The sequence below is a fragment of the Schistocerca nitens genome, chromosome 3 (assembly GCF_023898315.1).
Source record: "Schistocerca nitens isolate TAMUIC-IGC-003100 chromosome 3, iqSchNite1.1, whole genome shotgun sequence".
Taxonomy (NCBI): domain Eukaryota; kingdom Metazoa; phylum Arthropoda; class Insecta; order Orthoptera; family Acrididae; genus Schistocerca; species Schistocerca nitens.
In genome coordinates this window covers 741,386,277-741,407,818 of record NC_064616.1, presented here as the reverse complement: position 1 = coordinate 741,407,818, position 21,542 = coordinate 741,386,277, and the positions used below count along the sequence as shown (strand labels likewise).

At 38.8% G+C, this 21,542-nt stretch overlaps 1 protein-coding gene across 1 annotated transcript in view; it reads right to left on the bottom strand.

Annotated features, from left to right (window-relative positions):
• Positions 1-21,542, bottom strand: part of LOC126248717 (dedicator of cytokinesis protein 3) — a 1,129,652-nt gene that overhangs the window by 147,481 nt on the left and 960,629 nt on the right. The window contains exons 8-14 of the mRNA XM_049950022.1: positions 13,616-13,651; positions 13,266-13,411; positions 13,076-13,157; positions 12,629-12,947; positions 9,134-9,381; positions 8,105-8,267; positions 50-319 (exon numbers count right to left, since the gene is read on the bottom strand). Of these exons, the coding sequence (XP_049805979.1) occupies positions 50-319; positions 8,105-8,267; positions 9,134-9,381; positions 12,629-12,947; positions 13,076-13,157; positions 13,266-13,411; positions 13,616-13,651 (1,264 nt within the window). The remainder of the gene's footprint in view (positions 1-49; positions 320-8,104; positions 8,268-9,133; positions 9,382-12,628; positions 12,948-13,075; positions 13,158-13,265; positions 13,412-13,615; positions 13,652-21,542) is intronic.

The following is a 21,542-nucleotide window of genomic DNA, read 5'->3' as shown; positions in this document are numbered from 1 at the left end:
AGTTACACTCTATTCTTAAATGCCAGTGTTATATGAGAATACAACAAACCATTCTGGGTTAGTTTTGTTGAACAGAGCAGTGTGTGGACATAAACTGCCTCCTTGCTACTGCGAGAGAATGGTGATGACACAGATGGGCCTGCATCATCTCGTACACCAGATGGAAGATTCAGGTACATGGAGGGTTCCAGTCGTGTCCGTTCCTCACATTTATAAATGTATAACTCATGCTGACCATCACTGAGTGTTGCTCCACCTTGTTCCATTAGATGTGCAAATGAGAATCCAAACAGTCTTTTATTATCCATTTTGTCACGAGCTGCAAAAATTTGGAGCAAATAAATATAATCACATTGGTATTAAAAGCTAAAGTAAACAATATCAGTCATTTCTATGCAAATGCTGATTATTTTATGAATTCATAATTGTTACAAAGACAGATATACATTGAAAAAATGAAAAAGGAAGATTGGGTATAATGTCCTGTTACATTGAGGTCATTGAGATGGAGCATGATCTCGGACCATGTAAAGGATTGGGAAGGAAATCAGCTGTGCCCTTTCAAAGGAACCATCCTGGCATTTGCCTGGACCAATTAAGGAAAATCAAAGAAAACTGCAATCTGGATGGCCAGACACAGGTTTGAACCATCATCCTCCCAAATGCGAATCCAGTGCAGTAACCACTGTGCCACCTCACTCAGTTATATAAACTGAAACATGGGGTGTAAAGCACATGTGTGGGTACTCTATATTAGGTTTCCCACTCCTTTCATATAACTTTAAAAAAGTAATCTGTGAAGGTCAAATATAAATTCAAAACTGTATTAAAATTTTATTAATCACAACCAACAGGAATATTGGATTCTGGGTTTGTAAGTTCCTGTAAGCATTGTAGGAAACAATGTTCATAGCAAATAAGTTTGCTTTATATGGTACATAATGACTATGATACTTCAATACTAATCAGTACAGTCACTTGTGATTGTTAAGACTGCAATAGTAAATAACCAGCAACTAAATAGTGTATTTACAAGAAATACCAGCTTTTTGACGGTAGTAACTTCCTCTGTTAAGCATCCATAGATTAATCTGTAGATGGATATGACAGATACTTTTGACAGGTAATATATGCTTTCAACAGATAATATATATCACCTATCTGTAAGGTAGTTAATTTTGAATGTGTAGTATATCAGAAAAAACACATCACAGCTGCTTCTCTACCACAATATATATTGCCACAAAACAAAATAAATGAGACTGCTTGCATTACAATGGAATAATCTGTTGTGGTATATTAGTGTATAACTGAACTTTGACTTTTAATTCCACCATTACTGTGGTAAGTTTTGTCAAAATCACCCTTCTAACAAGGAAATGTCATCAACTTGACCTCATATTCCAAAGAGAACAGAGAAATCTTGCAAGATATCGGCTACAGAAATTGACTGCACGAAAAAATTTGGACCATAATTCTGGCAGTGCACAGTTATGACCTTCTGAAAGTACAGCTCTTATACTTTCACTTTCTCCAGTGGTTTATAACTTACTCCATCCCACTGCAGATGCCTAATCCCCGAGTGTGAAGTTCTGTATAGTGGAGAGGGTAAAAAATTTATGAAATACTGTTTTGACAATGGTAACAGGGTTTGTTCATTGTGTCAAAGTATGTGGTTACTAACATGTAGCTGGTGCCAATGATCTCTTTGCTTAGAACATTTTTGTGTTGTTATTCACAAGTGCACTGTAAATGAATGAAATGGATAACTGTGACATTAAAGAAGTAGTGTAGTGCTATTTTATCATTATCATCACTGTTGTGCATGGTTTTCTTTGGATTTTAAAGCTGGCAGTTAAAGTGAAGTACATTTGCAGGATATGTGCTATTCTTCAATGAGATTGGCATGATTAAATTCTAAATCAAAAATCATTAACTTTATTTTATAATAATTCTTCAGTTATGTAGGTCTATTAGTTCTGCTTTTGAGGAATATATATATAGCTACAGGATATCATTATGAGAAAACTATTAAAATAATATTGAACATTTCTGGAGAGCAAAAATCTCATCTGTAAGAATCAACATGAGTTCCAAACACAATTATCATGTGAAACCCAGTTCACACTGTTCATCCACAAGACCCACAAAGAAGTAGATGCTGGAGCCCAGGTAGCTGTCATGATCCTTAACCCCTGCAAGGGATATCAAACAAACTGTGTTATTGGACTGAAGAGTATTTAGCAAACAAAACACAGCATGTAATCCACAATGGAGAGAAGTCTTCATATGTAAAAGTAACTTTGGGGAGTACCCCATGGGAGTGTTACAGGACCATTATTTTTCACAATATATATAATTGACCTATTACATAACATCAGAAGTTCTGTGGAGCCCTTTGTGGATGATGCTGTTGCACACAGGGAAGTCACAACACTAGAAAAATGCAGCAAAATTCAGGAAGACCTGCAGGGAGCCAACACTTGATGGACAGAGTGCCAATTGACCCTCAAAATAAACAAATATAACATGCTGTGTATACATAGAGAGAAAGATCCATTACTGCATAATTACATGACTGCAGAACTATCAATGGAAGCAGTTATTTCCATAAAATATCTAGGAGCATCTACTTGGAGTGATGTGAAGAGGAATGACTACATAAAATTAATTGCTCGCAAGGCATATGTCAGACAGAGAGTCATTGGAAGCATCATCAGGAAATGTACTCCATCAACAAAGGAGGTAACTTACAAAACCTCATTCAACTAATACCTGAATATTGCTCATCTGTCTAGGACCTGTACCACTTAGGATTGATAGAGAAAATAGAAAAGATCCAGAGAAGAGCAGCATGGTACATTACAGGTTCATTCAGTAAGTGTGGAAGGGTCATGAAGATGCTCAACCAACTTCACTAGCAGATGCTGCATGAGAGGCATTCTGCATCAGCTTGTGGTTTACTTTCAACCACCGTGCATTTCTAGAAGAAACAACCAATATCTTACTTCCTCCTATGTATATCTCATGAAAAGACCATGATGATAAAACTAAGAAAGTTTGAGTACACATGGAGGCTTACCAGTTACCATTCTTCCCATGAACCATTGGTGACTGGAACAGGAAAAGGGTGAAGTGACACTGGTGCACAAAGTACCCTCCGCCACACACACTGCACAGTATAGTTGTCAATGCAGAATTTATATGTGTGTGAGGTTGACATATTATGTACACATATTACTTACTACTTTTCACATAGAATAACATGTGTTCTTAAACAAGATTTAAAAATATTGATTGAAACACCAAGAAGGAGTTGTGTGACATAAACAAAAGATGGTAGGCACATTTCTACATTTGAAAATGGCGTCTATTCAAATTTTGTAGCAATCACATAAGAGTGGCTCTAGTAATGTAGCAACTGTACATTATTGCAGGCAGCGATGGTCATGAGAATGTACAGTTGCAACGAGACTAGGCTCAGGATGGCCATATGGGACTACCGAGAGGGAAGACCATCGTGTTTGGCATTTGGCTCTGGTGCATCATACTCCACCTGCAGCAGCAGTTTGAGCAACAGTTGGCACCACAGAGACACAATTAACTATTACAAATTGGTTACTTCAAGGACAGCTCGAAGACAGATGCCCTGTAGCATGCATTCCACTGACCCCAAACCACCACCATTTACGACTTCAGTGGTGTCAAGCAAAAGCTCACTGGGTGGGGGGGGGGGGGGGCATGGTGGAGGTCTGTTGTATTTTCTGATGAAAGTTGGTTCTGCTTTGGTGCCAGTAATGGTCATGTGCTGGTTAGAAGAACCTGGAACCAACCTGTCTGTGTGCTAGACACACTGGACCTAAGCCTGGAGTTGTGGTCTAGGGTACAATTTCATATGGGAGCAGGAGCACTCTTGTGGTTACCCCAGGCACACTGACTGTAAAACTGTGTTTCAGTCTACTGATTTGACCTGTTCTACTGCAATTCATGAACAGCATTCCCGGAGGTGTTCTCCAACAGGATAACAATCGCCCAAACATCGCTGTTGTAACCCGACATGCTCTACAGAGTGTTGACATGTTGCCTGCAGCTTCTGGATCACCAGATCTACCACAAATCAAGCACACATGGGACATCATCAGATGACATCTCCAGCATCATCCACAAACAGCATTAACTGTCCCTGTATTGAATGACCAAGTGCTACAGGCATGGAACTCAGTCTCCCAAACTGACATCTGGCACCTGCAGAATACAATCCATCCATTTTTATATGCTTCATTCAACATTCTGGCAGTTACACTGGTTAATAACATACCAACATTTCACATTTGTAATGGTTTATCTGACATGTGATCTTGCAGTGACAATTACTTAAATATGTTACCTCAGCAAATACACTGCTGGCCACTGTAAATGCAACACCAAGAAAGACAAGAGGTAGCACAACAAGATTTATTTTGTAGATAACATGTTGACCAAGTATCAAATGATTACGTTTACAGATGTCTGTGACATGTGGTTCCTGCCAGAATCAGTAGCCAGAGTAGCTGCCATTGTTGGAGATCACCGCTGCCACACATCTCAGCATTGAGTCAAAGAGACGTTGGATGTGTTCCTGGGGTACAGCAGCCCAAGCAGCTTCCACACGTTGCCAAAGATCATCTGGTGTGGCAGCTGGGGATGTAATCTGGGTCACTCGTTGAGCAACCATGGACCACATGTTTTCTATCGGTGAAAGATCCGGAGAGCGAGCCAGCCAGGGAAACAATTCAATCTGGTTATTGACGAAGAACCTTTGGACAATGCGTGCCATGTGTGGTCGTGCATTATCCTGTTGAAATATGGCTGTGGCCGATCCCTGAAGGTAAGGAAGGACAACTGGCTCCAGCACCTCGGATATGTAGCGTCGGCTATTTAAAGTACCGGCAATGCGTACTAGAGGCATGCAAGAGTAATATCCAATACCGCCCCATACCATAATACCCGGTGCAAGACCAGTGTGGCGGTGCATAATGCAGCTGTCCACCATCCTCTCTCCACGGTGTCTCCACACTCGTATCCCACCATCGTGGTGCTGCAGACAGAAGCGTGCCTCATCAGTAAAGACAACGTCATTCCATTCTACCGTCCACATCCGTCTGTCATCACACCATTGGCAACGGAGACGTCTGTGGTTCTGCGTCAATGGTGGATGAAGCAATGGACATCTTGCAGACAGACCACTCTGCTATAAACAGCGTCGAATGGTACACGCAGACACTGGATGATGCGTTACAGACGCAATGTGCTGTGCTATGGTTTGGGATGTCACTGAGCGATCCGTCACTGCCATGCGCACAATTTGCCTATCAGCACATGCAGTGGTGCATCGAGGTGAATGCGATCGACCACATCGGTCCGTCGTACCCTCCTGCATCCAACGGTCACATATCCGCATAACAGTTGTTTGGTTTCGTCCAACATGACTAGCGATTTCTCTGTATGATAATCCACAATCTCGGTAAGCCACTATCCTTCCTCTGTCGAACACGGATACTTGATCAAAAGATGTTCGCTGTTGTCTACGAGGCATAACTGATCGTCTTGTGAAACAACCACAAGGTAAACACACGTGCCGAACGTACACTCGTCGAAATCGCCAAGCCTTAAATGGTGCTATGACGTGGCGCCACAGGCGCGCGTGATGTGCGTCTGCGCTGAAATTCTAATCAGTTGCATATCTCATCGCTGCAAACCCATGGTGTAAATTTCACTTGATTCGGGTGCTTCCTTCAGGGTGTTGCATTTACAATGGCCAGCAGTGTATATTCCCAAAATTTCATTACTCTACATTAATTATTTTTGGAAGTTGCAATTTTTTTTCTGTCTGTGTACAATGGGCAGATGCAGATGTGTCAACCTCCCCACTTCTCTTCCCTCACCTTCAACATCCCATGAGTAGGAGAGCTCTGGTTGTCACTCTGCTGTATAGTACTTTGTGTTCAGGCAATAGGTAGTTGCAATGGAGAGCAGCGTGTGACAATAAGGCAGTGCACAAAAAGTTCAAAATCTGTACTTCCAAAAGGTCATAACTGCATACTGTCAGAATTATGCCCCACATTTTCATGTGGGACTGATTGCTGGGACTGATATCTTGCAAATGTTCTTTTTTCTCCCTTAAATATGAGGACAAGTCGGTGACATTTCCTTGTAAGTGATAGTGGGAGAGCAGTGTACTAGAGATGTTCCTTGCTGTGCACCAGAAGACAAAAATGCCATAACTGTTTGCAGAAAACAACATGAAAAAATGCTTTGAGCAGCAGAGGGACTGAGTGCAGAAATATGGGGACTCAAATTGAACCTACTTTGAACTTTGACTTCCACCAAATGCAAATATTTTGCGAGTACACAAATGTGCAACATGAGTCCTTTTGTGACAGACCACACTTGACACATCCTGACTGACTGCAAGAACTTCATTCATTCTAAATATCAAAGTACCTCTTACAAATCATGAATAAATTAAACTATATTTTAGTTTAATATGCATATTCACACAAAATATGTACATATATTGTCTGCTTATTTACTGTCAAAGGAACTGATAAAATACTAATAATAAATATGTAACATTTTAATATTCTAGAAGTATATGAAATTCTCAAAATGTTCTCTAATTAATTTAATGGATATATAAATGCTCCAGATCATGCTCTATCTTTTCTATCATAAACTTTGTTTGGAGTGGCATGAGAATAAATTAGGGTCTCTGAATAATTTTATACAAAATTGAAAGGGCAATAGCACAATGATTTCATAGATCCTAGAACTCATCACACCCCACCCAGTTTTTCATTATATATTATTTATATTTATAAGAAATAAGAAAGGAAATTTCACTGCTAAAGACATACCTATTGTCACAATACATGACACAAAAAAAGTTTCTTTGAGGTTTACAAGGGAAAGTGACTTAATAATGACACAATTTATGCAACAGGTAAAAAGTTCAGATAACATGGCCTCTAAAATGAGATCTTTGTGAGAATGTTTAATTAATTATAGTAACAAGAATTGTGTCACTATTGTAAAAATAATAAAACAATGGAAAATATGAGGTGGAATAACAACAATATGAAGAGGATATATGACTACTCACCAAGCAGAAGAGACATTGTGTGGCAGACAGGCTGACTGATAAAAGACTGCTAGATATTGGATTTAAAATCAGAGAAAAAATGCATGAAGTTTGATACAGTGCATTATCATGAGCTACATATCTTTCATGTTAAGAGTGATGTGTTGTAGAGCAGCAGTATCATGTACTGTCTCCTGTAACATTGTAGAAGCTATGAGAAATCATGGACATTCGTCAGAGGACAGTGGTCATGTATGTGTGAGTTATGTGCATGTTAATGTGTGTGTGTGTGTGTGTGTGTGTGTGTGTGTGTGTGTGTGTGTGTGTGTGTGGTTTTTTTGTGTCTAAATCTAATGAGGGGCTTAGGCTAGTCTGATGGCTTATAATATTTAGCAGTCTTTTTGAATGTCTCAGTTTGTCACTTAGCACCTCCTCTATGTGGTGAGTAGCAAAAAATGAAATGAGCATGTTGGTTGGGAGGCCCCATCCGGGAAAGTTCAGCCAGCGAGTGCAAGTCTTATTTCAGTCAGCGCCACACTGGGCAACTTGCATGCCAGTGATTAGGACGAAATGATGATGAGGACAACACAACATCTAGTCCACGAGCGGAGAAAATCTCCAACCCAGCCAGGAATCAAACCCAGGCCCGCTTCGTGGGAGGCAAGCACGTAACCACTCAGCTAAGCAGCAGTGGGTAGCAGTCTACCCTTTTCATATTGGACAAATAATATAAATATTTTAAGTCTGTAGCATAATTCATTACTTTTACTGACATAAATTATTCTGTTACAAAATTTTACTATAGCTTTTAGAGTCACTTCATCAAAAATAAACAGCCTTGTTTGTTAAGTATTATATTTTTAGCTGTGGAAAGGAAATGAAGTAAAATAAAATGTCTATATAAGGCATTCAAGTGAAATTTATGTTTAAATACTGAAAGTTTAAGTTTCTTGATGATGGAAAATAATGTCTTGCTGCACTCACTTGAACAATGCCGATATTCCAACCGTACATGTGAACCATAAAATTTTTCAATTGGTACAGCCAGTCTGACTGTTTCTGACCAGGCAGGTGAGTTGTGATGATAAATAATCATCGAGTGATATTCACTACTTCCATCCATTCCTGAAGCACCCCACAGACAATTCTGCAAACAAAAATCAGAGAATAAAACCCTAGTCTTCAGACTGTTTGCCCTACATATTGTATTGTGAAGTAACACATTTGCCAAAACAGTAAAGCACAAAAATTGTGAGCCTGTCTACCAATGCTTATTAATCTATTGTTGCCATTATTTTGTGGTGTTCATTTGTAATAATGTTTCATTCTGTGTTCACTTCACTGTTTCCAGGCTTCAGCAATGTCAATACTGTCATGTTCCATGCTTTTACCAAATTCTCATGTAAATATTTGAATATTTGTGTATTAAAATAAGTGAACTAAAAAAAAGGCTTAACTCCCCCAAACAGGCCATGAAGGCCCCAATGGTACTGACCAAAATAAGTGAACAATTGACATGAAAGGTGTTACTGTATAGCTATTTGGATCATAGATTCAGCATGATGACAGAGTAAATTGAAAATTTTACTTGCAAATACACCATATTTATTAGACATATAGAGAAAGAAAAGAGTGAAAGCATGAAAAAACAAAATGTGCATGTGTCTAAGATATGCAGACTTATGCCACGACAAACTGAGGCATCATTTCTAAACAGGAGAGGAAAGCAAAAAAAAAAATGCTCTAAAGTTTCTAGAAATGGTTTGACCAAATGCATACAGAACATATTTGACTGTTTGAGAAACATCAGGACTTGGTGTTTACAGTAAAGGACAACAGTTATAGTACAAAACAACCAAATAAATACTATAAGGAAGTTTTGTTTCATTTCAGAAAGAACTTGTCACTAAAATAACTATAGTTATAATAGTGCCTTTCAGAAAATGACAAATTCATTATGAAACCATGAGCTACACTATTTTGTGGTATACAGAATTTATAACACAAACTCACCTCAAGAATTTTGCCATCACCGTCAAGGAGAAGAATAGTTACTTCAATATTCTTTCCGGTAGATTTCCCACCGCGTTCAAATTCACCTCTGTCGAGAGTGAGATAGAGATCATTACGTACATCACCAGGCATTATGACATCAGAGAAACCTAATTTTTTGGTTATACATATATTTTTGAACAGAAGAGGGTTTTCTTCCCGTACCTGTGTTAATTCACCATGCAACATACGTAATGAAATTCCAATACCTGCAAAAACAATCTGAAATTATCTATGGAAATATAACCATTAAATTACTATATAAAAGGTAAAGACAGGTGAATACAATTAGGGGTAACAAAGGGCACAGATGAGCTTATAGGTGAACTGTGACATAATGTTATTTACACATAAAGGAAATGTCCAGAAATATATCAAGACTTATTTCACAGTAAATATAGAACATAAAACTGTGCTCTCCATACTGAAAACCAGGGAGATCATGGAGTTCAGTACACTCTTGATACAAAGACAGCAAGGTAGCAGAACTCTTTACTTTTATTAGAAAAGTCTAACTTTTTTCAGTCAAATGTGTTGCTAATTTTTCTTGTAAGTTGGAGTCCACAAAAAATGCATACTCTATAACCAAGAGAAATTAGCTTCTTTTGAGACTAGCAGAGTATCACCAAAGGGCAATACAAGATGAAATGCATTTCTTTTACACCACAGGTCACACAAAAATCCTTATACAGAATCCTATAGAAATGTTCAACTAATGAACACTGGCATTATTGCAGTCCAGAATTCTGGGTATGCAAACCAAATAATTGTTGTTTTGGTTCGTAACATACTTAGTTATGCACAAGCAGAGGTAAATATTTACAAACAGGTAAAAAATGGTCACCAGTAAAAACTTATGTTTTGGTTTGGAGCATACTTAGCAATGAACAAGCAGTGGTTTTATTAAACTGAACAGTTGAAGAATGTTCACCAAATATTACGTACAGGTAGTAATTTGTTTTTTGTGTGCCTCAAATATAACAGCAGCAGTCATTCACTAACAAATATGTAAAATTTAGAAGTAAAACATAAGAAACAAATCAGAGGCTTATATAAGAGTAAATATTTGTTTCAGGATGCCAAGAATTAGAAATCAATATGGGTAAGCATTAAAATAGACTTGAGATGCATGAGTAACATGACATTGTTACCAATATGGGCACTATAAAAGTTTGTCCTTCATCATGATAAGTACCTCAACAGTTAAGGCAATTACACAGAAACTTTCTGGAATGTATGAGCTAGAATTTACATTACATGAACCATTTCCATAGATACCAAGGAGAGGAGTCCTTGATGGAAAGATAGGAAATCAAAGGTGCAGATCCATTCAAGTGTAATAATGTTAATACTGACAGTTATTAACTATTATAATACAAAAGATTGAATAAGAAATTATTTAGCACCAAAAATTGAAGCTAATTTTGTTATATATTAGTTTTAAGAATGAATGTACACTGTCTAGTCACATTAATGTGACCACCAATTAAAAGCCTGAATAACACTCTTTATCAGTGTGGACTACTGCAAGATGCGCAGGAAAAGAGTCAATAAGATTCTGGAAGATACTGACAGTGATGTGGAGCCATGCCAATTCCAGCACCATGGCCAGCTGCAAGAAATTTCTCTGTTGACGATTCATGGCACAAACTGCCTGATTGAGATGGTGCCATAGATTCTCAATTGGATTTAAAATCACAGAGTTTGGTGGCCAGGAGAGTATGGTAAACTCATCCTGGTGCTCTTTGAAACACACTTGCACACTGCAAGTTGTATGGAATGTTGCATTGCCCTGCAGGTGTATGTCATCATGTTGAGGAGAAACAAACTGCATGTAGGGCTGGACATGGTCCCCAAGGATAGATGCATAATTGTGTTGATCCATTGTGCCTTACAGAATGACAAGATCACCCAGGGAAGGCCACAAAAACATCCCCCAAACCATAACATGCCCTCCTCCAACCTGGACCCTTTGCTTTCAGACATTTCACATCATACATGCCAATGGCCATCTGTCTGATGGAGCATAAAACAGGATTCATCTGAAAACAGCATTTGCTGCCACTCGGTGGATGTCCAGTTGTGGTACAGGTGTGCAGATTACAGCCTTCATTGCCAAAGAACAGCAGTCAGCATGGTTGCCTGAATCAGGCACCTGCTGTGGAAGCTCTCACACAGCAATGTTCACTGAACAGTCATTAAGGAGACACTGTTGGCAGCCCCTTGGTTCATCTGGGCATTCAGTTGTTGAACAGTTGCACATCTATTCACCTATATACATCCCTTCAGCTGTAGTTTACCCCTGTCATCTATGGCCTGTGGTGCACCACAGTTTCCTTGGCACTGGTTTTGTACAGAACCATTTTGCTGCATGGTGAATGGAAGGAACAGAGTGAGAGAGAGAGAGGCAAAGAATGGGGGGAGATGGAGGGAGAGAGAGTACCAGAATTTCCTTTCCAAACTGGCCTTATATTTCATTAGACAGTATTACAAATATCAGAAGAATGGAATTGATAGCAAATATGCTAGTAAGATATCTGGTATATTAATTATTTTTTCAAGGTGTGGCTTTTTTTTTTATTTCAGTTCTGTGTCACTGCTAAAAAAACAGGATGACATAGTCAAATGAAGAAATCTGGCCCATTAGTGTTTCTTATGCATCGATATTAACAGTTAGTGTATAATGTGTCTTATAATCACAGGCCAAAATGATCTGTTATCAGTTTCCAACTCAGTTTTATGAAAAGTTGAGTAGAACTGGCTAGCAAGTCTAATAATAGTGTAGCAGGTAAATCAAGCTTTATTAAGTAGCACTAATCTTTCAATGAATGTCAAACGTGAGTGCTAAGAAATGTTAGTAAAAACTGAAAATATTGCAGAGGTTGCAAGAATTACTAAATCAGTAGTACAAGTCTGTGCTCATGTTACAAGGTGTCATGAGATCATTAATGAGTTCATGCAACTATTTCAAGTGTATCAATGCAGATGTCTAAGCCAAATATTTTATTCCCAAAGAAAAATAACAGAAGAATATGAAAACACTGGGGTACTAACTTATACATGCAAAAAAACCAATCCAAAACATTAAGCACCTTTCACTTTTCTTTCATTAAATTTAAATCTATTAAACTAACTGAAGTACCATATATATGAAATTTATAGCCCATTTTTCATGTATTGAAACATACTTTCATCAAGGGTTTCACTGAACATGTTCTTTTTATTCAGAAGTGTAAATATATGAAAGTGTCACTAAATTCTTGGTGATTTGTACCCAAAGTAATCACAGCTATCTGAAATGTGTTGAATTCCATAAATACTACAAAACCAAACATATGCACTCACAGATTTTTATAGGCCTACAGAATAACAGACAGAGACATAAAAATAGCTATGATGGAAGTGATGCAGGCGCCTTTAACTAACTCAGTAATTAAATGTAAAATGATCACTAACCATAGTTTGGCTGCCCAGGAAGTATATTATATTTGCCTGATTGTTTTTTAATAATTAGTTCATGCAGTTGATGGAAGTCCTTCTCATCACCCTGAAATACTTTAAATGTAAATTCTCGTTCATCATTGGCAGGTTCCTTGCTTTGTAGAATTTCAGTAATAGGTAATACAGCACAGCCATGAGGTCGTCGAAAAAGCTGGTGAGGTGGTATCGCATGAGTGGAAACTTTCTTTGATGATTCTGAATAAATCATACGACCCACTCTCATAACATGTGCCACAAGGTACAAATCTCGATTGAGATCAGCATTTCCAAGATCCTGAAAGTATTTTAATTTAAATTAATATAACAGGTAGAATTAAAAAAACAACTTTGCTAAGATGTGACCGTTGACATTTGACTATGATATACAATCGACAGCATATAGATTATTTTTTGGTTGCTTACCGTAAATATGGTGCAGTTACTGTGAAGCTTTTCCACATAATTTGAAAAGCCCTCCTTCGAAATTTTCACCAGGAATCTTTCACTGAAAAAATGAATGTGTCTTCTTTTGATTGCTGTCTTGCATAATTACAATATTCCATTTTTACTTAATTTACACCACAAAAATGTTATATGGAAGGTCTTACATTACCTGATATATTTAGCTTTCTTTGTATCATACAATGAAAAGTAAACTTCTGTATCTTCTCCTATATGGTGGCCAAAATCTCTCATGCAAAAATACAGATGGTGTGTAAGGACCTTCTGTGTCTCTCTTCTCTTCATTGTACCCCTTGCCTATATAAAAAAAATAAAAATGTGAATGCTGTATGATGCACACACACACACACACACACACACACACACACACACACACACACACACACACTTAATGCACCTTGCAGCCTAAATATAAAGCTTTCTCATTTTATTACTGTCACAAATTTTAACAGTTTCAACATTATTGAAGAAGCATATTTCTATGGATTACTTGTTACTCACTGATGCTCCTTGGGAGTTCTCAGAGCTCAAGACATGCTAAAAAAAAGGAGAAACAATTGTATTAGAAAAAATATTAGTTACAGGCATCCAAAACATTTAAATTTCAGCAAGTGTATAGCAGAACATCTTGGGAAGGTTAGTAGCAACAGGACACATGTAATGTGTGTGTAATGGGAAACATGGATAGATAAAGATGTAGATTATTCTCAATATGCTTGTTAAGAGTCACTTCTTTTATGTACATCATGTCTGCTCTGTGTGAAAAAAGGTGATAGCATGGGAGGAAAGACTACACAAAAATGTTTGTTCACCATGGACGAGCATATCTCAATTGTGTCTGTAACATATTTCCTTGTGTCTTTAAAGACAGAGAAAAGCAAACTGTTTTGTAAAGCTCCTTGTGGTGGCATATTATTATTATTTCATTTTGGGTACTAGTAGACATAGTTGCTTCAACCTGATTGTTTTTTGAGCTTTAGCTTGCACCCAGTATTCTTGTATTCATTGTTTTAGTGTCTCATTCCTTTCTGCAATTCATCTCTTCCCAATTTTCAACATTGGCTGTTACTGAAAAACGTGGTGTGTTTCACATCTTTTTTTTTATGTCTTCATTTGTGATCCCCACTGCTTGAAGATCTCATTCATATGCAGCGAACCAGTGACCCTTAGTTCTTTTGTCCAGAAAATAGGTCAAACTCAGCTTTGTTATTCTATTCCAGCACATGTGTGTTATGTTTCCACAGAAGCAGTCCTCTTTTTCCACAAAGTGTCTGTCAGCTTTTTCACAAGCAAGTAGAGTTTGTTATTAAGCTGCCTTCTCTACTCACCATCTGCTCTATCGGGTCTATGATATGATCAAATTACTGCATAATAGTGCCTCAGCTTGATGTTAAATGACAGAGATCATTTACTGTAAACACCTGAAATACATTTAGGCAGCTGTTAAGCCACTTCCATTTTATTGACCATAGCTATGGATGCTCAGTCAAGTCCAGTACTATCCAATCCCCTAGCTACTTAAAATTTTCTCCTCATCAATTTTTGCCTGCTCTGCATCTAGCTGTCTAGGCACTGTATTTATGTTAGTAATAAATTCTAATTTTGCAAAGGAGATCAGAATGCTCACCTTAATCGAATGGGCTAGCAGGTCATTGATTTGTTTTGTGGCTGTGTCTATGAGACCGCAATATCATCTGGAAAATAAGGTGGTCAACTCCTTGTATAATACAAGACCTGATTTCAAAATCATCTAATTATTATAATTATAAATGTCACCTCGTGACACATGGACCTCGCTGTGGTGCCTGTACAATGCAGGTAGCCATACTCTAGGTGCAGCCGCATTGGAGTTGTATCTGTGGAGACTTCAGACTAACATAATGGTCCTGAAAAGGGGCAGCAGAAATTTAAGCAGTCATGTGGGCAACAGTTTGGATGATAGACTGGTCTGAAGTTGTGTAACTTTATGCTTTGTTGGCACTGAAAACAGCTGTAAGCAAAGGGAAACTATAGGCATTATATTTCCCAAGGGCATGAAGCTTTACTGTATGGTTTGATGAATATGGCATCATCTTGGGTAAAATATTACAGAGGTGAAATAGTACTCCATTCAGATCTCTGGGTGGGGACTAATCATGTGGATGCCATCATCGGGAAAAACAAAACTGGTGTTCTATGGGTTGGAGCATGCAATGTTATATACCTTAATTGGTTAGGTTGGCTGCAGAATTTTAAAGACAAAATGGCTAGGTTGAAAGCAGCTACAGCGGGAATTTGTGATTTGTAGTGGTGGGATGAACAGGACCACTGGTAAAGTGAGTACAGCATTGTAAATTCAAAATCAAATACAGGTAATGCAGGAGTAGCTCTAATAATGAATAAGAGAACAGGAATGAGGGTAAGCTACACTGAACAGTACAGCAAATGAATTGTCATAGTCAAAATTGATAGAAGTCTCACCGCAGTAGTTAAGAGTACATATGCCAATTAACTCCGCAGGTGATGAAGAGATTGTAAGAATGTATGATGAGATGAAATAAGTTATTCAGAATGTTACAGGAGATGAACTCTTAACTGTGATGGAAGGCTGGAATTCGACAAAAGGAAAATGGAAGAGAATGAAAAATAGCAGGAGAACATGAACTGATAGAAAGGAATGAAAAAAGAAGCCACCTGCATGGAGCATATATATATATATATATATATATATATATATATATATATATATATATATATATATATATATATATATATATATATATATATATATATATATATATATATATATATATATATATTTTAAGAGAGCTAGAGGCACCATTAGGTTTCAGATAAATTTTATAATGGCAAGACAGAGATTTCAAAACTAGATTTTCAAATTGAAAAACATTTTTGAGGACAGATTTGAATACCGCCCACAGTTAATTGGTAATGAACTGCATATTAAAACTGAAGAAATTGCAGAAAGTTAGGAAATTAAGGCGATGGGATCTATTTATGTTGAAAGAACTAGAGGCTGGTGAGAGTTTCAAAGGGAGAAGTAGGTAACTATTGACTTAAACAGGGGAAAGGAAGATAGCAGAAGACAAATGGGTATCTGTGAGAGATGGTATAGTAAAGATAGCAGAATAACAACTAAAAGAACAAGGCTCAGTACAAAACCTTGGATAGCATACAAGATACTGAATTTAATTTAAAACAGAAAATATAAAAGTAAAAGAGCCAAAGAGATACATATATCTTAAGAGTGATACTGACAGAAAGTGCAAAAAGGTAAAACAGAAACAGCTTGAGAATAAATGCAAGGCTGTGGAATACATTACTATGGGAAAGATTGATTCCACAGATAGTACATTTAAAAAACTTTTGAGAAAAGTAAAGCAGCTGTATGAATATCTATGTAATGTAATGTAATGTAAAGAGCTCAAATGGAAAGCCAGCACTAAGCAATGAAGGGAAGGCTGAAAGATGAACGGAATTTACAGAATGGTTATACAAAGGAACCACATTTGAAGATGATATTATTGAAGGGAAGAGGAAAGGAGTAATGGAGGGAAGTGTAAGAGATAAAATTTGTTTTTTTCTCCTCCTACAGGCCAAAGTTACCCACAAAGGGCCAACAACACCACAGCAAACGGACTTTTCTGGTATATCATACCTAGTACAGCTGAATATAAAGGATATTTCATGGAAGGTCCGAATTCAGTTCATTTACTCTGATCAACCTGGGTCTGTGCCAGCCAAAGATGCAGCAATGTTCCACCATACTTCAACAATAATCATATACTGGGTGTCACACCTAAGAGTCGTCAGGCGGATATTTCTAATTTCGTTTTTGCAATACGAAGCTAGAGTCAGCAGAAACAAATACTGCTCATCACTTCTTTAATGTGAAACCCAATGTTGACGAAAAGTCACAATTTGTTTCCTGTTACAAGTAAAATTGTTTTTAAAGCGGAATTTTATGTCGCCAGTTAATAGAGCGGTCCAAAATTAATCTAGTGCGATGATCTGTTTAGCACAGTATATTAACAAATGGTTCTAATGGCTCTGAGCACTATGAGACTTAACATCTGAGGTCATCAGTCCCCTAGAACTTAGAACTACTTAAACCTAACTAACCTAAGGACATCACACACATCCCTGCCCGAGGCAGGATTCGAACCTGCGACCATAGCGGTCGCGCGGTTCCAGACTGAATTGTCTAGAACCGCTCGGCTCACTGCAAATACAGTAAAACATGAAAAAACCTGTACTCCAATATTGACTGAGCACCAGTGTTGCACAGTGTTAGAGGCCAGGGCGGAGCTGTCAATGCTGGAGTACGGTTCTGGTTATTCTTAGTGTTCTACTGCCATATCAATAAAACGAATATCGCACAGGACTAGTTTGGGGCCACTCTATCAAATGGGTACATAAAATTCCTCTTTAAAAATCATTTTGCTCAAAAAAAAAATTGTCCAAATGGCTCTGAACACAATGGGACTAAACATCTGAGGTCATCAGTCCCCTAGAACTTAGAACTACTTAAATCTAACTAACCTAAGGACATCACACACATCCATGCCCGAGGCAGGATTCGACCCTGCGACCGCAGAGGTCGCGCGGTTCCGGACTGAAGCGCCTAGAACCGCTCGGCCACAGCGGCCGGAAATCATTTTGCTTGAAACGCGAAACAAACCGATGCTTTCCATCAACAATGGGCGTCGCATGAAAGACGTTAGGAGCATTATTTGTTTAGCCTCACACGAGCTACACACTGCAAAAAGAAGCTGCAAACATCTGCCAAAACACCAGAGCGAACGCGCCTGATGGCTCTTAGGAGGGGCGTCCTATATAGTTTCACGTGAAAAAAGACAAAGATAGGAAGTAGAAATCAGTCAGGGTCCTGGCAAGGATTTCCACACTGGCTTGCTAGCGCCCAGAAACCGAGCAATGCTTTCTGTTGCATTACAACGCCTTTCATTTGCGTCATGTGTAAGAGAAACGAGCCTCTGACAGTGGGAAACAAAGAATGGCAAAGCTTCCCACTCCTGCCTCATGACTTTATTCGCTGGCAATCAATATCTCAATGAGAGTGCCACAATCGCTGACCTTGAAAGTCACGTCAACAGCCGTTTATTGCGCACATGTGTTCAATGAGTTCGCCAAACATGGGCTTGAGCTTTTACGATTACTTTGCAGGAAACGCCAATCGTTACTGAATAGCAAACGAACCCCATCTCCTAAGTCGCCAGTAACATCCACATAGTACCGGTGATGAAAATGCCGATATTTCTGCAAAAGCCTTCGGCGATCGTGATTACAGACTCGGGTGTTCCGTAAATTAGTGAATTTTTAAATACTACTGGACGTATTGCAATTATGACCACAGGCCTAATTTCTAACAAAGCCTGAATTATATGTCACTGAACTCGCATTCGGGAGGTCAGCGGTTCAAATGTCCGTCCGGCGGTCCAGATCTCTGTTTTCTGTGGTTCCCCTAAATCGCTTAAGTCGAATGCTGGGATGATTCCTCTGAACTGATTTTCTTTGTCATCCGTCTCCTCTCCGAACTATGCTCCGTCTATAATGACCCCGTCATCGACGCGACGTTAAATCCTAAACTTCCTTCCTTTCCTTCATCAAAATTTTACCGTATTATTCTTTCTAAACTCGCCGTTTTCATCCATTCATAGTGACAAACAATGGCCCTTATCTGTTGTCTAACTTCTTGCTCATATTCTTGCTGGAATTTCACTGTTCTGTTTTATTTAATGTTAATACGCTCTCAAAACAAGTCATGTAACATGCTTGTCTGTTGTCATCCAGGCAGGTTTACTTTTACAAACATCTAGAAGTTATACTGTCAGCACACAAATATTTTTGTCAATCGAATACTTCACGAGAAACCACCTCGTCACACTTCTGACGTTGACTAAGCTTCATTACTAGGTCCTGAAGGTCTGTTGTACATATACGTCACCAGTCGAAAAATAAATAGCGAGGTTCAGGTTCACTGCGTGCGTTATTTGAAACTTCTGTACTAAATGATAAAATTATTTTTTTTACTTTTTTCCAATGGATATAGTCATCATCAGTGTACGTTTCTTTTGTTTCTTGTGTGTTTGTTTTTCCTTGACAATCATGTAAAAGGACAACGGTATGGTTAAATGTTCAAGATGTTCAAATGTGTGTGAAATCTTATGGGACTTAACTGCTAAGGTCATCAGTCCCTAAGCTTACACACTACTTAACCTAAATTATCCTAAGGACAAACACACACACCCATGCCCGAGGGAGGACCCGAACCTCCGCCGGGACCAGCCTATGGTTAAATACTCATCACATTTTTACGTAGTGAAATATTGAAATCAATTACGGTGTCTTAAACTGGAGGAATGTATTGGGTTGGTACGTAAGTTCGAAGTTTTTTTCCATGAGATTAATAAACATTACAGATACACATTACAGAAACTTAAGTCATCCTTTACTATTTACAATATATCCTACCACGGCTGGGGTAACTATTCAATTCCGCGACTGTAGAAATCACGTGGCTTTTAGACGAAAAACTCGTAGAGCCACGTTCGGAGTTGCTCATATGTTTGGGCTCAACGATTTCTCTCTTTACTTTACGCTAGCATAAAGACACCATTTCTTGTCATCAGTAACGATGCAGGACAGGAATGGTCGTCGTTGTTCACGAGCCAGTCGATGACGAGTAAGCAGATATGCAGATATGACTACCCGCTGATTTTTTGTGATTCTGGCTTTGAGCATGTGGTACCAATACACCCGAGTTTTGAACCTTCCCCATTGCATGCAAATGGCGAATCACAGTTCATCATAATTGCCAGTTCTCGTGTACACTGATATTGATCACTGTGGATTAATGCGTTTAAACGATATTCACCAAACCCTCAATAATGTCAAAAAGATCTTCCTTAAAACGGGAAAACCATCTTCTTGCCGAGCTCTGTCCAGTGGCATTAACCCTACATACGATGCAAATGGTTGCGGCTGCCACTGCTGCTGTAACTCCTCTATTGAAGTCAAACAGAAGAATATGTCGAAGAAGTTCCGATTTCTTCACTTGGCGCTCCGTTTTCTAGCATCAACAGCTCCACGCACTATTTCAAAATGACAATATGTAAACACAAATAGTAACGGTGAACTATAAGTAAAAATGACAATCGATAAATAAACCCATAGCATCCTGAATACCAACATGCAAAATAATACTTCTACGGGCGTTTTATATCTCATAAAAAATGAATAAAGAAACACCGGCTGGATCACAACTATTTATTACTGCCCACCGGTTTCAATCTGCGCCGCAGATCATCTGCTGGTGCAGTAATAAGGGAATAACAATAAAGACTCATAAAAAACTAAAAGAACTCCTCCCGAACAGGCCATGAAGGTCCACCGATACCGACTGGTCGCCGTGTCATCCTCATCCCATAGGCGTCACTGGATGCGGACGTGGAGGGGCATGTGGTCAGCACACCCCTCTCCCGGCCGTATGTCTGTTTCCGAAACCGGAGCCGCTACTTCTCAATCAAGTAGCTCCTCAGTTGGCCTCACAAGGGCTGAATGCATCCTGCTTGCCAACAGCACTCAGCAGACCAGGTGGTCACCCATCCCAGAGCGACAGCGTTTAACTTCGGTATTCTGACGGGAACCGGTGTTACCACTGCGGCAAGGCCGCATGCATATCTGCCGTCAGAGCCTGTTTAAATAGCGTCAAAACACTAGGAACTCCACATACCTGGCGCAATAGAGGGCAGTTTGTCAACAGTAGCGTAAAATTAAGGTAAAATGCAACGAATTTGATGGGAAAAAGTCAGGCTGGTACATTAAAATGCCGTCAAAGTGATTCTTCCGTTACAAAAAAATATATATAACAAAATAATTAATGACAATTATGAATTAAGAGAAGTTACTGAAATGCATCCTAGTATGTATGATGCGTTGTACGCAATAACAGATAAAATACAAGCGTAATAAACAACCTCGCATCAGCGTACACTCCGCTGCAGAGTGAAAATCTCATCCTTGAAACATCCCCCAGGCTGTGGCTAAGCCAATTCTCTGCAACATCCTTTCTTCCAGGAGTGCTAGTTCTGCAAGGTTCGAAGAAGAACTTCTGTGAAGTTTGGAAGGTAGGGGATGAGGTACTGGCAGAATTGAAGCTGTGCGCACGGGTCGTGAGTCGTGCTTCGGTAGCTCAGATGGTAAAGCACTTGCCCGTGAAAGGCAAAGGTCCCGAGTTCGAGTCTCGGTCTAGGTGTTGTGGACTGAGTGTTGTGTTATCTTCGTCATCATTTCATCCTCATCACCGGCGCGCAAGTCGCCCAATGTGGCGTCGAATGAAATAAAACTTGCACTTGGCGGCCGAACTTCCCCGAATAGGGGCCTCCCGGCCAACGATACCATACGCTCA